The following is a 15,680-nucleotide window of genomic DNA, read 5'->3' as shown; positions in this document are numbered from 1 at the left end:
ATTTTATAAATTATAAAAACGAACCAAAAAATATCCCATGCCCTCTTTTTAACGGTTATGAAATGGGAAATGTCTTGAAAATGGCATCTCCGAACCCTTTCTGGGCATGAGGTGACTGCAATAGAAGGTATTGTTCAACATTTAAAGATTGTTTTTTATCCGTTCCATGGAAATTACTTTTCAGCTTTATAGAGATTCAACATATCATAACCACTATTTAAGAGACGTTTGATTGCATTATTTAAAATTTAATTTTAGATAATATTTTTTAAAAAATAAAAATTATCTCATCTTTTTAAAAAATGAATTCTATGAAAAGAAGATTTAAATGATTATACCATATATATTTTTTTATGAAAAAATTAAAAGTATTTGATTATTTTTCAAAAAAAATATGTAATAATTATATATTTTTCATGAAAAATATGTGTAATCAAACACACTCTTAGTCAAAAAAGTATTCCACTGTTATTATTATTTTTTTTTGTTAAAAGTCAGGATTAATGATTAATGGCAGATTAGAGTAGGTTTAATTTAATGGAGACCCTACTTAATTAATTAACATTATTACACCCTCACACTGTGAAGCATGTGAGAACGAGAGAGCCAACTTTGTCAAAAGGGGATGAAGAAAGAAAAGACTACTCGTTGGTGTGTTTCTGCGTAGACAAACAATGACAGCAACTTCTTCTCTCCCTGTCTCTCTCTCTCTCTCTCTCTCTCTCTCTCTCTCCACACTTACTGCTCGTCAATGCATAAGGATATGATCCTTATTTCATTACGTCAGGTTCATTATATAAATTATAGTTTATTAAGTATTTTTATTTTTTTTAAAAAAATTCTTATAATTCATATTATACTTAAATATATTTCATTATTTTCAGTCTTATTTTACCTTTTCTATTCGATGCTTGTTTAATACTTGAATGTATAAGTAATTGGAAAAATAAAATAAAATATAATAAAATATAATAAAATAAATTAATCAATGAATAATCATCAATTGAGTTGATAAGATGTCAACGTTGTTATATCATTTTCACATCAAAAAACAAACCAAAAAAAATTATTGCATCACAGAGAAGCTGGCACATGTCACGGACTTATCAAAACGATAATTGCTCACGCCTACTACAACACTGTTAAATTTATTACTTGATGAAGGGATAATATTCTTGAAAATTTATTTCTTGATCAAAACAACAATTGCCACATGGCTAACCCCAGAGCCAGACAGTTGGATTTGGCTGTCGCCACTCCCCAGCTCTCTAAACCTGCTCTTTGCATTTACGGTAGTGTCTGGCTTTTCCCATACCGGGAAAGCGCATTTATGGATTGCTGGCTGGCTGGCTGGCGCCTGTTAACTGTTCGATCAAAGTCCTCTTCATCCAGTCGCCCAACAAACTCTTGCAATCAATGCGCCATTGTGAGTGACCTCATTAGATTTTCGGTAAACGGACTTCTTTTCATAGTGAGTTGTACCCTATGAATACTAAATTAGATATCTCATATTTTTTCTTTTATTTTTTTTATGATAAAAGTAGTGTAATCACATTCTTGCATGTTTTTAAATTAAAGTGGATATTATCTCTCCGAAGATGTAAATATAACTACATTATTAGTGTTCTTTATTAATTGTAAGAAACCCACATGGAGTTTCCATAATGCACAATTCACAGCTAATTGTGAGTTAGTATTATATTATTATTTACAGGTATAATAAGATCTAATAAAATTTATGTAATTGGTCCACTAGCCCCCGTTGTGGTTGTATAGCAATGACTGCGTGAAGCGGAGGAACGTAGGAGCTTACGTGGCTGAGCATGAAGTCTGTATGGGATCAAATTCAATGAAGGCGCCGCACGGGCAGAGGGGGAGCACCATCGGCTGCTGCGAGTGGTGCATGCGGGATGCGATTACTTGAACGTTCGCAAAAGAACACAACATTCCGTGGCTGGCTGACGAAGCAAGACACCAACTTGGACTCGCCTTCCCACTCACCCCTCATGCTTTCTTTGTGCCAAACTTAATTCTTAGGCTTTGTTTGTTTGTTTGTGCTAAACTTTATTCTGGATTCGATCAACTACACTACCAATCATGCCCCCATTAATTAATTTATTTGTTGATTTTGCTCAGATTTCATGTTTCAAATTTCAAACACGTTCCCACAGTTGCTTTTTTGGGAGACCATTTCTTTCCCCAACTTTTGCTTCAAAATTGCAAGTAATCTTTATTATTCGGTGATCCAACCTTTATTTTTACTTTTAATCCAAACAATAATAAAATTTAAATGACTTAATCTCACAATTTACTTGTATTTTCTAGTAGTACAAATTATTATTGTCTAGAAAAGAAAAAAAAAGATATATTTTGTTATTGTCAAGATATAATAATAAATTTATTTGATTAAGAACATTGTCGTTAACCCGTCTAAACAAAGAGTTAAGGGACACAGGGAGATTTTCGCACAAATATTTCGATATTTAAATCAAAAATTAAAGATGATAAGGTCGTATTGAAACCAATATTAAAGACGTCTCTTTTTTATAATGAACATTTGCCTATTAATATTCTTATAGATAACATTTATATTATTTTTTTTTAATTTTACTAGGATTAGGATTTTCACAAATAAAGTCTATTTTGACTTTTTCTAACTCTCCTAGAACTTTTATAGATGACGTTTATTTTTTTGGAGAAATTTTTGAGTATCAGAGTTATTTAGTTTGAGAGCATGGAGTAATTCAAAGTAGTCAATGATTGAGATTTTTATAGATAATGTCTATCTTGATTTTTTAAAATTTTGTTAGGATTTAAATTCTTATAGATGATGTTTATCTTCATATTTCGTAATTCTTTTATAATTTAAATTTTTTTATGAATAATTATTTATATTTTTTTAAATATTCAAAATAATTTTTAAATGTCAAAATTATTATATTTTGTGCATTGTGTGGGACTCTTGGTATATGAGAAAATTTACACCTTTTGATTCAAAGAGTTATTTTGGAGTTTTGAATTTTTAATCTTTTAATAAAATTTGATACAACACCTCTAATTGAGAGTAATTTCAGGAGTTAACGTACAGATATTTGTCACCTCTAATTGAGAGTAATTTCAGGGAGTTAAGTACAGATATTTGTTTGAAATATCATCAAAGGTTTTTATGTAAAAGCAAACCAAAACTAGAATAAGCTTATATGTTATTAAAGACATAAGCTTATATATAACTAACCCAAAAATAGAATAAGCTTATGTCTTGATATTTCAACACAAAAATAAAAGAATAGGAAAAAGATGCAAATTCATTAACACCTATATATAAATATAAATTGGTTAATTACCCAAATAGACAAATTAGGAAATAAATGTATTCTCTATCTCTTTTTTTTTTTGGTGATATATCTATCCATCTCTCTGTTTATATTTAGACACAAAATGGCATACCCATCAACCTTGGTCCAATATTCTTACTTAATGGTCCATGTTATATGATATTAAAATTTATAAGGTGTCTCTGGCGTAGTGTTCAAAATAATCAAAATGCATAAGAGGTTGAGTCTTTATTAAATGAATCTTGAGCCCTTTTATATTTTTACAAATTCATCCACATACTAAACAAATTTTGAAGAACCTTGAACAACCCCCCTCCCTTGTCACTGTTTTTTTAAAATGGATGTGAGAAAGCAAAATATTATGTGAACTATTATATTAATTAATTAAAAATAATATTATTTACTATCCTTAATCTCAAACTCTAAGAATATAATAATATTAAATTAAATGACAAAAGGGTGATCGATATGTCAGTGCAATTTTGTAAATCATAAGTTCGATTTCTCTCTTACACAAGGGCTAAATGCTCAACCTGCGATTTACTCCTTATATAATCGAGGACACGAGTACAGGAAACTATGTAAGAATAGTTATCTCAAAAATATCACAATAAAAATATTTTATTTTTAAATAAAATATATTTATTTTATTTTATTTTTAATTATTAAATAATTTGTATTAATTAATAATAAAATATTATATTTTAAATTAGTTAATTATATTTAAAATTAAATAAAATATAATATAATAAATACGTCTATCTAAAAATAAAGTAGATTTATTATCAATCAATTAGTGGTCTTCGCCCTTCATAAAAGCCACCCGCTCTGTCTTTATCTCCCCTCTCCCGGAGTTAAATTATGCTTGTTCTCTTCTTGGCCTTCCAAACGTGGCTTTAACAAATGGCCTTCTGAAGCTCATCCGAAATCCAGTAGGAACTCCCAAGCGTCGTTTCGGTGGTTTTAGCCTTTACGCAACCGCATTTCTCACCGGAAAACGCGGACCGCTCGTGATTTACACTTGTTGGACTCGGAAGAAGAGAAAGCCATCTTCTCGTTGTTTCTTAAGATTTATGCAGTGTTTTCTTCTTGTTCTGACTGTGTAATTTACAGTTTGTCTTTTGGCTGATGGTTGAACTCATTCGCGCGAAAAGCCCTACTATTTGGAAAGAGCGTTTCGGAATCTTCAGGCGAATGTTGTGTTCAAAACATTTAATGTCTTCGTCGGAATTACCAGGCAATCTATAGTTGTAGAATCTCATGTAACAACTACGACTAACTGGTGACGGTTGAAGTGTCTCCGGAATCACAAGTATCGCCGGAAAAACCTGGCCTGCTAGTGGCTCGGGGATACAACATCTCTTCTGTCCCGTAGGATCGATCCGCGGTCATTCTTCTCGCTATATCAGTATTTATAAATCATGTTTCAGCAGTATATAGAAGCGTGTACTTTGTATATCATAACATATGTACATGCATCTGTAGCTCTGACGTCGGTTCACTGATTCAAGTGGAAATCGGCTGATTGAACTCATCACAAAAAAATTGATACAAATCCAGAATCTTACGGCAACCGGAATATTCGGAAGCTCGGTTATCTCCGGTGTAATTCTCAAGTATAATGGCCGCTGCGTTGACAGGGGACGATCTGGTAAGATCGATCAGCAGCCGCATGAGTTCGGCGTCTGGGAGCAGGCGGAGTTGGGCGTCGGCGAGTTTCCGGGAGGCGTGGCAAGGGCCACCGGACGTATTCAACCGTAGCGCCCGGCGACAGGACACCGACGACGAAGAGGAGCTCCGCTGGGCGGCAATAGAGCGTCTCCCAACGTACGATCGCCTCAGGAAGGGAATGCTGAACAAAGTTCTCGACAACGGAAGAGTTGTTCGCGACGAGGTTGATGTCACCAAGCTCGGAATCCAAGATAAGAAACAGTTAATGGAGAGCATTCTCAAGGTTGTTGAAGATGATAATGAGAGGTTCCTTCAGAGGCTTAGGGACAGGATTGACAGGTTATTATACCGTAAAACGATTAGTGAATCGATCGTGTTCAATTTTATTTATGAACATAAAGTTATCATGTGGATGAATGATGTAGTTTATGTCTGAATTGATGAGCTTTTATGAAACAGAGTAGGAATTGAGATTCCAAAGATTGAAGTCCGTTACGAGCATTTGTCAATAGAGGGAGATGTGTATGTTGGCAGCAGAGCACTACCTACTCTGCTCAATTCCACCTTGAACGCTATTGAGGTATTTTTTTTTGTTTTTGTTTTTGTTTTTTTTTGCTTGTGGAATCTAATATATTGGTTGTAAATACCCAATATGTTCTCTTTTCCGATTTGTGGAAGTGAAAGCAGAAAACAGTTTGGCATACTTCTTCTACAATATTCTTAGGAAAAATACTGTTTCGAGTTTCGACTTTCAAGACTTTCGGGAATTGTCTTTCTCTGAAAATGAAACCATGAACTTGTAGGGGCCATGCCATCATGATTCCAAAACAGTATGTTACTTCCAAAATTAGATAAATTGGGGTGAACCTGTTTGGCCAATAACTGTTTTTTTGAGAACCTTCTATTAATAGATCGTAATTTTAGAAAACAATGAAAAGATAGCTTTTCTAGTTCACAGATTATTCTAACGCATAACAAAAATTATGTGACCTAAATGTTGTTTCCTAGTTCTTATTCGTTTTGATTTAGAAACCAGTGCGAACAGATAAAAAAAAATGTATTGATTGACATGAATCTTCCTTTTTTAAGTTTTTGAGATTATTAAGATGAAACAACAATAAGGCATAATCCTGCAAGGCAGGGGTCGACTATCTAGATTTTTGCTCACCAAACATTTTGTTTTTAGAATTTATATTAAAAAATTCAACAGTTTTTGTTAGCTGGGTTACCTAAAAAAACGTAACCCGCCACTTTGTTTCAGATTTTGGACCATTTCCAATAAGGAGTAAACTTTTAATATTTGGAATTTACATAGAAAACAAAAAAAATTGAAACGCAACAAACAGGTTTCTTGAATAATTGCTACGAGGTTAGATTAAAAAGTTTGTGCAACTAAGAGGATCCTTCATTGTTGTAAAAAGTCAGGAGATTTAATTCTTGTTTCCATTGTTAGAAAAGGGTGCTTATAAAGTCTGAAATTCCTGCTTGTAGCTTGTTAGTTTCCTCTAACTCATACAATCATGAATTATTTTTGTTAATTTTCTTTTTCAAAGATTCTTTTGGAGAATAATCTGAAAGTAGAAAAAAATCAGTAGGATTGTATACTATGGTTTTGGTTGAAATAAATAAAAAGAAATGTGAAATAAAGAATGTTTTTGGAATTCTGATTTTCTTTTTGACATTTATGATACTCCTCCAGTGACGCTGGAAGTGTTTCATAAAAGACGATCATTTCCTTGCTATTGTAAGTAGAAGTTACATTTGCATTAGTTTTTGTGGTTATTTGATGAATATTAATATTTGATAATGTTTCTGTGTTTCTAACCTGTTCTTTGCTGATCATTAATATTTGACACTGTTTCTTGCCTGTTATTAACAACAGAGTGTTCTAGGACTAATTCACCTTGCCCCTTCGAAGAAGAGAGAAATTCAGATTCTTAAAGATGTAAGCGGCATTGTAAAACCATCAAGGTAATCTTGTGTTGTATATAAATTTTATTTTTTGCTATTAGATGTGGTAGTTCTTTTTCCCATAAATGAGAAAGTAGTACTGCTTAAGAAGATACACAAAGATGCAAAATCATATTAGACAAGGAGGTAGTATTGCCAGAGTCCATATACATGAAGACATGAATTCGTGAGATAGGGATGTATTACCACCATCATCATCATTATAAGCCTTAATCTCACTGCATGGGTTGGCACATGAAATTTAGCTGTCCAACAATCTTTAGAATTGCTATATTTAAAGGTCATTATATCCATGTCTTATTTAAGAGTTCTCTACCAAGTTTTCTTTGCTCTTTTTATTTATCTTTTGCTATAATTTTCTTTTATTTCATCCATTCACTTCATAGGTGCATCTATTGGCCTTGTTTCACATTTCCAAACTTGTGAAGGCATACATTTATATTATTCAAGAAAGTAGTATTTGTTGGACCAAAAATTGACGAGGATGCAAATTCAGTAGAACACCATTAGTTGCGCGAATTTGGAACTCTTACTTTTCATTGCGTATGGCGAAAATTGTCTTTGCAAATCCAGTTTTTGTTTTGTCAGTAAAACTACTTAAACATCTGCTTGTGATATACCAAGTATTATTGAAAACCATTCATTGAGTGGTTTTCCTTCTGTCCTTTTTTATTTTGGTTTTTTTTTTGTTTTTTTTCTGAATGTTTCCTTGTGTTTTTGGATTTGCATATTATGAAGGTTTTATCACTTATTTCATGATTTTTCAGGATGACACTGCTTTTAGGTCCGCCAGGGGCAGGGAAAACGACATTGTTGCTGGCACTTGCAGGGAAGCTTGATCAGGATCTAAGAGTACGTCATCTTATTTCTTAATCAATAATATTATCTAGTAATTATCACTGTATTTTAAGGTTTTAATCTTTCTTTATATTCATTTCTCCCAATTGATGATGTCTTGGAGTTTGAAACAGGTATCTGGAAAAATCACTTATTGTGGTCACGAGTTGGATGAATTTGTTCCTCAGCGGACCTGTGCTTACATTAGTCAGCATGATCTCCACTATGGAGAGATGACAGTGAGAGAGACATTCGATTTCGCCGGACGTTGTTTGGGGGTTGGCACAAGATATGAAATGCTGGTGGAGCTCTCCAGACGAGAGAAAGAAACTGGAATTAAACCAGATCCTGAGATTGATGCATTTATGAAGGCCACAGCAGTGTCAGGCCAAAAAACCAGTTTGGTTACAGATTATGTCCTTAAGGTTCATTATTTACAGTTCGAGCTGCATCATTTATTCTGTGCTCTCTCTCTCTCTCTCTCGGGGAGAAAGAAACTTACCATTAATGAACTTTCAACAGATACTTGGCTTGGATATTTGCGCGGATATTATGGTTGGCGATGAGATGAGAAGGGGTATTTCTGGTGGACAAAAGAAGCGCGTGACCACTGGTATGCACTCAGAGTGGAATGGGAAATATCATGTTAATGTTGCTTTATGATTACCTAATTTAATGGTTTTCTTCCCCTTTTTTTCTTCTAATGAAGTGTTTGTTTTATGATTACTATCCATTTTTGATATATCTTAACAGTAGCACTCAAGTTTGTAATTAACCATTTTTAATTATTAATGGTTGTTGATATTGTCATACATCCTTTAAGATGTTCATTCCATTGAATGATTTTGGGGTGTCTACCATTCTATGCAATTGCTTATGGCGAGGTCCTAAACCACATCGTTTTGCAAGTTTAGCCATCCCATTCATTTGTCCTTACCCTTGTTTAGCATTATGTATATTTCAACAATATATTTAGTTCAACCAGATTCTGCTGTAGACTTTCTTTTTTCATTCATAGCAATATAATGCTCTTCTGATGCAATTGCAGCTGTTGTTTTTATTCAATTTGCTGATATTCATATAGTCTGGAACCGATTGAAACTTGGGTAATCATATTCTCATATGTAGTTGCTACTGCATTCATCCTTAATTTAGCGGCATTGACAGATTATCTCTGTTTACCTTTACAGTCAGATGGTGTAGGAAGGTGATTGACAAACAAACCTCTGGTCTAGATGTCTTAGTTAATTATCAGAAACCTTACAGCTTTTAGTTGCGTAAATATACGATGAATCCATCCACCTATTAATTTTGGTCATGCTGGTGAATATAGGATGAATTAGTGAATGTGGTGCAATTCTAAAATTAGCATAGCTTCATTTGTATTTTTTTTTTCCTTGAATAAATTGTGACCATTTGTTTTGTCTTTAGCTTTTGGTTGTTACTTTTGACTTTGGTCTACTGGGCCCATCCAACTCCATTTTGCTCTAACTGGGTGCAGGAGAGATGTTGGTTGGGCCTGCAAAAGCTCTATTTATGGACGAGATCTCAACTGGGTTGGACAGTTCCACCACTTTTCAGATTGTCAAGTTCATGAGGCAAATGGTTCATATAATGGACGTGACCATGGTCATCTCTCTTCTTCAGCCAGCCCCTGAAACATACGATTTGTTCGATGAAATTATATTACTTTCTGAAGGACAGATTGTTTATCAAGGTCCACGTGAGAATATCCTTCAGTTCTTTGAGTACATGGGTTTCAAATGCCCAGAAAGGAAAGGAGTTGCAGATTTTCTCCAAGAAGTGACTTCCAAGAAGGATCAAGAACAATATTGGTTCAGAAAGAACCAACCTTACAGATACATCCCGGTTCCAGAATTTGCGGAGGTCTTCAAGTCCTTCCATGTTGGCCAACAGATAGCAACAGATCTAAGTATTCCATACGATAGATCAAAGACCCATCCAGCTGCATTGGTGACAGAGAAATTCGGTATATCCAAATGGGAACTGTTCAAGGCATGTTTTGACAGAGAGTGGCTACTAATGAAACGTAGTGGCTTTGTGTACATATTCAAGACTGTCCAGATAACAATCATGTCAATAATTGCCTTCACCGTGTTTTTTAGGACAACAATGGCAGCTGGCACTTTGCAAGATGGTGGAAAATTTTTTGGAGCTCTGTTCTTTAGTCTCATCAATGTGATGTTTAACGGCATGGCAGAGCTTGCAATGACGATTTTCAGGCTTCCCGTCTTCTATAAACAGAGGGATTTCTTATTCTATCCTCCATGGGCTTTTGGATTGCCAATTTGGGTCCTCAGGATTCCACTCTCCCTCATGGAATCAGCAATATGGATCATTCTCACGTATTACACAATTGGTTTTGCTCCATCTGCCAGCAGGTAAGAAAGGTTCTCATGCCTTTGGCTTTCAGCAATAGTTTCTGCGTCCACGGCACTGCTTACCAACTTGGTTACTTAAATTTGCTCCGGAAATCGTGATTTTTGCTCTAGATGCTGCAGTGGTCACTAGAGCGTGATATTTTCTTATCATTATTATTTATTTGTTTTAATGACAAAAAACACGAATATCTTTTATCTCATTCAGGTTCTTCCGGCAGTTCTTAGCATTCTTCAGTATACATCAAATGGCCCTCTCTCTCTTTCGCTTTATTGCTGCAGTTGGAAGAACGCAGGTTGTTGCTAGCACTCTAGGCACCTTCACCTTGCTACTGGTTTTTGTGCTAGGAGGATTTATAGTCGCTAAAAGTAAGCTGCTGACTTAATGAGCTTTTCATTACCATTCCTTCACACCCACATTGCCAAATATTTCCTGAAATTTGTTTTGATGGTTGTGGATTTTTTCATTACACCGCTCCTATATTTTACCATTATACAAGTATTTCCTTTTATTGCTGTAGATGACATTGAGCCATTTATGATATGGGGATATTATATTTCTCCAATGATGTATGGTCAGAATGCAATAGTCATGAATGAATTTCTGGACAAAAGATGGAGTGCTGTAAGTTTTCTTTTTATGGTTTGCTTGTTATCTGTACTTTCATTTTGGTTTTGATGTCACCGGCTGTTTTCCCTTTGCCATTCTCCTAGTAGTCTCATCAAAATTTCAACAATTTTCTTGATGTAGCCCAACACAGACCCTCGGTTTAATGCGCCTACAGTCGGGAAAGTCCTTCTCAAGACAAGAGGATTCTTCACAGATGATCACATGTTTTGGGTTTGTGTTGGAGCACTCTTGGGGTTTTCTCTTCTTTTCAACATTCTATTTATTGCTGCATTGACTTTCTTGAACCGTGAGTTACCACATGAAGCTATTTGGTTATGGTATTTCATTTGAGAAATGGGGTTTCTTTCTTGAAATTAAGAAACTAACATCCTGGATTGACCATGTTGTTTCTTAAATGCGGTTTCAGCTCTGGGTGATTCGAAAGCTGTAGTATTGGATGAAGAAGACAAAAAGAAGAAAAAGAAATCTGGACAAATGGACCCCGAAGGTTTGAGCGTTTACCTTTGCATCTTATTAATCAATACTTGTCCTCGTGCAGCCAGTTTAGTTAATATGTGGGCACTAGTTGCTGCTTTTTTAGACTTGGATAGTTGGAAATATTTTCTTTGTGTCCTTGAAGTAATTTGTCCATCTCCTCGATCACATTTCTTTCCATTTTCAAGTTACGAGCTGAGTTAAGATTTGTTCCATGCTTATTGGTGGCAATGAAATCGGGGTACAAATATTCTAAATGGAAGTTGGGAAGAGGAAATGATATAAGCTGTTTAGAAAGAGGAAATAATATTGATGCCCTGCCTCAATCAGATCTACACTAGGTGGAAATACAACCAGATTTTGGTTCAAGGGTAAATGTTTGCTATTATATGTCGTAATCAGGCAAAAAGACTTAAGATTGTAATCAGCGCAGGTTAACGATTAGCACTTGATATTAATTGGTTCCTGATGTGTCAACAATATTCTACTTCTGATATTGTGAATTTTAACAGGTACTGGCATGCAAGTAAGAAATGCTTCACAGGGTGTTGACTCAAATGCCCCTAGAAGAGGAATGGTTTTGCCCTTCCAACCACTTTCACTTGCATTCAACCACATCAACTACTCTGTGGATATGCCTGCTGTAAGTCATCCTAAGCAGTTGATTTTTCTGATTTTAGAAACATGACTTACGGGGTAATGAAGTACTGCTTTTCTCCGTTTCTTTCCAGAAAACAGCTTAGAAAGTTGTACTTGCCGAGAAAACTAGCATGTCAATATGTTAAGTTCTACCTAAGTACTTAAATAATTAAAACATGGTTTGATGCTATTTTTATCAAAATTTGACTACTTGGAGGAAATTAAACTATTTTTCCTTTCAGGAAATGAAAAGTCATGGAGTTGAGGAGGATCGTCTTCAACTGCTTAGAGATGTTAGTGGTGCTTTTAGACCTGGGATATTGACAGCACTTGTTGGTGTTAGCGGTGCTGGGAAGACCACATTGATGGATGTGTTAGCTGGGAGGAAGACCACTGGATATATTGAAGGAAGTATCAACATTTCGGGTTATCCAAAAAACCAGACAACATTTGCTCGGATTAGCGGTTACTGTGAACAGAATGATATTCACTCACCATATGTTACCGTTTATGAATCTCTCCTATACTCAGCTTGGCTTCGACTTTCTTCAGATGTGGACACAAAAAGACGGAAGGTAATTCACAGTTAAATGTCCCTAGAATTTCCAAAAGTTCTAAAATCAATTGATGAATTTTATTATGACTTTGTTTTCTTTCTGTGACCGAAGATGTTCGTTGAGGAAGTGATGGAGTTGGTTGAGCTTAATCCTATTAGGAATTCTTTAGTTGGCCTTCCAGGAGTAGATGGGCTTTCAACCGAACAAAGAAAGAGGCTAACAATAGCTGTAGAATTGGTTGCTAACCCATCTATCATCTTCATGGATGAACCAACGTCTGGACTTGATGCTAGAGCTGCAGCCATTGTGATGCGAACTGTGAGAAATACGGTGGATACTGGGAGAACTGTAGTGTGCACAATTCACCAGCCAAGCATAGACATTTTTGAAGCTTTTGACGAGGTTTGACGGCATATGTGTACTCTTTATTGAAATTTTTTTGTGTTTTGATTCATGTTGTGGCATGTAATTCAGACAAATGTGCTTGTTGCAGTTACTTTTGATGAAGAGAGGAGGCCAAGTTATCTATGCAGGACCTCTAGGTCGCCATTCTCACAACCTCATAGAATATTTTGAAGTGAGTAAATCTTTCACTGTCGCTTGGCTAGGTTCTTGATTGGTGAACCGTCATAAAGTCAATTCCTGCAATATGATTTCCACTTTATCCGACCTAGACTCTAGGCTTGTATGTATTACCAACAAGAAGAAAAGAAAATAAGACATCGATAAAGGAAGAAAGTACAAGCTTAAAAGTTAAGGTCGCTGAAAGAACAGTGCTTCACTTCTTGCTTGACATTTAGTAGGGAATAATCTCTACAACCTTCTACCGACTATAATTTATATTTATGACCTTACACAGGCTGTCACGGGGGTTCCCAAGATTAAGGATGGTTATAACCCTGCTACATGGATGTTAGAGGTTACTGCTCCTCCAGTTGAAGCTCAAATAAATGTGGATTTTGCTGAGATTTATGTCAATTCGTCGCTTTATCAGTAAGCAAAATATGATTTATATTCGTCCCTTTATCATATATATTTTTACACTAGGTATTCATGCATTTTCTCTATATTTGTTTATGATGCTCTTTTTTTTCCTCTTGACATTTTCAGGAGAAACCAAGAGCTCATTAAGGAGCTCAGTATTCCTCCACCAGGCTCCAAGGACCTTTATTTCCCTACCAATTACTCTCAGCCATTCATTATTCAGTGCAAAGCTTGCTTCTGGAAACAATACTGGTCTTACTGGAGGAATCCCCAGTATAATGCTATTCGACTCTTCATCACAATTGCAATTGGTGTCATATTCGGTCTTATTTTCTGGGACAAAGGACAGAAAATGTAAGTATTGAATCCTTTCTCCCTACATATTTTTAGTTCTTTAGGGAATTGTTGGAATATCCTTTATTAACTGAATAAAAAAGTAAACACTTTATGACAAGCAAACACTAGTACATCACTGTATGAGCTGCAACAATGTGAACAAGTGCAGCATAGCATTCCTAATTGAGTTTTTCTATTTTTTCAAGAGGAAGTTAAAACATAGGACACATCATTGCTTGCTTTAGTTTATTACTTTGAGTTTGATGAGAACTGGGTACTGGAAACTAGTATTGACTAAGATATCTGTTACCAGACAGAAACAACAGGATCTGATGAATCTTTTGGGAGCAATGTATGCTGCTGTTCTCTTCCTTGGAGCCACTAATACTTCCTCAGTACAGCCTATCGTTGCCATTGAGAGAACCGTATTTTACCGTGAAAAAGCAGCAGGGATGTACTCACCATTACCTTATGCGTTTGCTCATGTAAGCAACATTTATTAGCTTAAAAAAAGGCTGTCCTGCAATGCTAGTATTTTGAGTTAAAAATGCAAATATTTTCTTCTATGTTACTGATAACAGTGAGCGCCTCATCCCATGGCATGCCGAACCAACCAATATCTCTTCTACGATTGAAGTAAGCATCCTAATGAATTGTGCAGGTGGCCATAGAGACGGTCTATGTGATAATTCAGACCTTTCTATACAGTCTTCTCTTGTACATCATGATTGGATTCGAGTGGAAAGTGGGAAAAGTCTTGTGGTTCTACTACTACATGTTGATGTGCTTCATTTACTTCACAATGTACGGCATGATGGTGGTTGCCCTTACCCCTAGCCACCAAATTGCCGCCATTGTGATGTCCTTCTTCCTCAGCTTCTGGAACTTATTCTCCGGCTTCCTTGTACCCAGGCCGGTATGTCTAGCTATTTCTGGACTCTGTCAATCTCCACTTCTTAAACATAGAAACTGTCCTTTGGCTCGTAAGTTTTTTGACATCTTTGAATATATAATTGGCAGCAAATCCCGGTCTGGTGGAGGTGGTACTACTGGGCTTCTCCCGTCGCTTGGACGCTGTACGGACTAGTAACCTCTCAAGTAGGCGACAAGAATGCTTTGGTGGAGATACCGGGGGAGGGGAATGTGCCGGTGAAGTTATTCCTGAAAGGTTACTTGGGTTTTGATTATGACTTCCTTCCGGCAGTTGCAGTGGCTCATATTGGCTGGGTGGTTCTCTTCTTCTTCGTCTTCGCTTATGGCATCAAGTTTCTGAACTTCCAAAGAAGATGACAAGACTTTCCAAGCCCCCCCAAAATGGATGGCTCTGAATTATACCTAGATAGGAAACTCAATTGTGCAATTAGTTAGTTGGGGAATCAAAATAATTGCCGCCTTTTTCATTTTCCTAGTTCATTTGATCCTGTATCATCATTCATTCTTTCTGGTTTGTCTTCATAAAATTTTAAAAAATAAAAAATGCCGCTTTTGTACTGGCGGCAAAACAGATATATAGCATACAGAAGGTGAATTATAAATAGAGTTTTCCATTTTACAGTAATGGTCCGACGTATCACTGCAGGCGCTCCGCTCCCACATTTACTACCATAGGTCATTAACCCCAAAACCCATTTAGTACCCCATTCAGACTATCCCATTAGTCAAATGAAACCATTGGAATTCTCAGCAGCTTCTTATTATTTATAACTTCCAGTTTTGAATTTTGTTATTTAAAAAACAAAAAAGAAAAATATTTTTTGTTTTCTCCCTATGTTAATTTTTTTTTTAAATATTAAAAACTTTTGAAAAAATGAAAATGAAAAAAAGATCGTTTGAGTCGAGTTAACTC

The 15,680-nt window shown here is 35.5% G+C and overlaps 2 protein-coding genes across 4 annotated transcripts; both read left to right on the top strand.

Moving 5' to 3' along the window:
• The first annotated feature begins 1,165 nt into the window (after positions 1 to 1,165).
• On the top strand, positions 1,166 to 2,127 carry LOC127787968 (uncharacterized). Of its 3 annotated transcripts, none has more exons than XM_052316079.1 (2): positions 1,166 to 1,426; positions 1,757 to 2,127. In XM_052316079.1, the coding sequence occupies exons 1-2, from the start codon at positions 1,214 to 1,216 to the stop codon at positions 1,922 to 1,924; spliced, it is 381 nt and encodes a 126-aa protein (XP_052172039.1). In that variant the 5' UTR covers positions 1,166 to 1,213; the 3' UTR covers positions 1,925 to 2,127. The 3 variants fall into 3 exon arrangements, with proteins under 3 accessions (XP_052172039.1, XP_052172038.1, XP_052172037.1); XM_052316078.1 differs by having other exon boundaries at positions 1,166 to 1,450; XM_052316077.1 differs by having other exon boundaries at positions 1,166 to 1,471.
• Positions 2,128 to 4,172: 2,045 nt separating this feature from the next.
• On the top strand, positions 4,173 to 15,388 carry LOC127787967 (pleiotropic drug resistance protein 2-like). The gene is made up of 20 exons (XM_052316076.1): positions 4,173 to 5,345; positions 5,466 to 5,586; positions 6,889 to 6,977; positions 7,745 to 7,829; positions 7,949 to 8,239; positions 8,337 to 8,427; positions 9,316 to 10,216; positions 10,422 to 10,582; positions 10,735 to 10,838; positions 10,965 to 11,130; positions 11,251 to 11,331; positions 11,831 to 11,961; positions 12,200 to 12,532; positions 12,626 to 12,916; positions 13,008 to 13,091; positions 13,374 to 13,507; positions 13,625 to 13,852; positions 14,148 to 14,319; positions 14,496 to 14,750; positions 14,855 to 15,388. The coding sequence occupies exons 1-20, from the start codon at positions 4,957 to 4,959 to the stop codon at positions 15,122 to 15,124; spliced, it is 4,377 nt and encodes a 1,458-aa protein (XP_052172036.1). The 5' UTR covers positions 4,173 to 4,956; the 3' UTR covers positions 15,125 to 15,388.
• The last annotated feature ends 292 nt before the right edge of the window (positions 15,389 to 15,680 follow it).

This window comes from Diospyros lotus, chromosome 13, assembly GCF_014633365.1.
Source record: "Diospyros lotus cultivar Yz01 chromosome 13, ASM1463336v1, whole genome shotgun sequence".
In the NCBI taxonomy this organism is placed as follows: Eukaryota; Viridiplantae; Streptophyta; class Magnoliopsida; order Ericales; family Ebenaceae; genus Diospyros; species Diospyros lotus.
Note: the sequence above shows the minus strand (reverse complement) of the source record. Positions and strands in the feature narration are given on the sequence as shown.

Coding starts and splice junctions, on each gene's coding strand:
- LOC127787968 (XM_052316077.1), top strand. CDS start 1,214: ATGGCTAACCCCAGAGCCAGACAGTTGGATTTGGCTGTCGCCACTCCC. Junction 1,472..1,756: donor TAAACGGACTTCTTTTCATA/GTGAGTTGTACC, acceptor TTGGTCCACTAG/CCCCCGTTGTGGTTGTATAG.
- LOC127787967 (XM_052316076.1), top strand. CDS start 4,957: ATGGCCGCTGCGTTGACAGGGGACGATCTGGTAAGATCGATCAGCAGC. Junction 5,346..5,465: donor CTTAGGGACAGGATTGACAG/GTTATTATACCG, acceptor TTTATGAAACAG/AGTAGGAATTGAGATTCCAA. Junction 14,320..14,495: donor TACCTTATGCGTTTGCTCAT/GTAAGCAACATT, acceptor TGAATTGTGCAG/GTGGCCATAGAGACGGTCTA.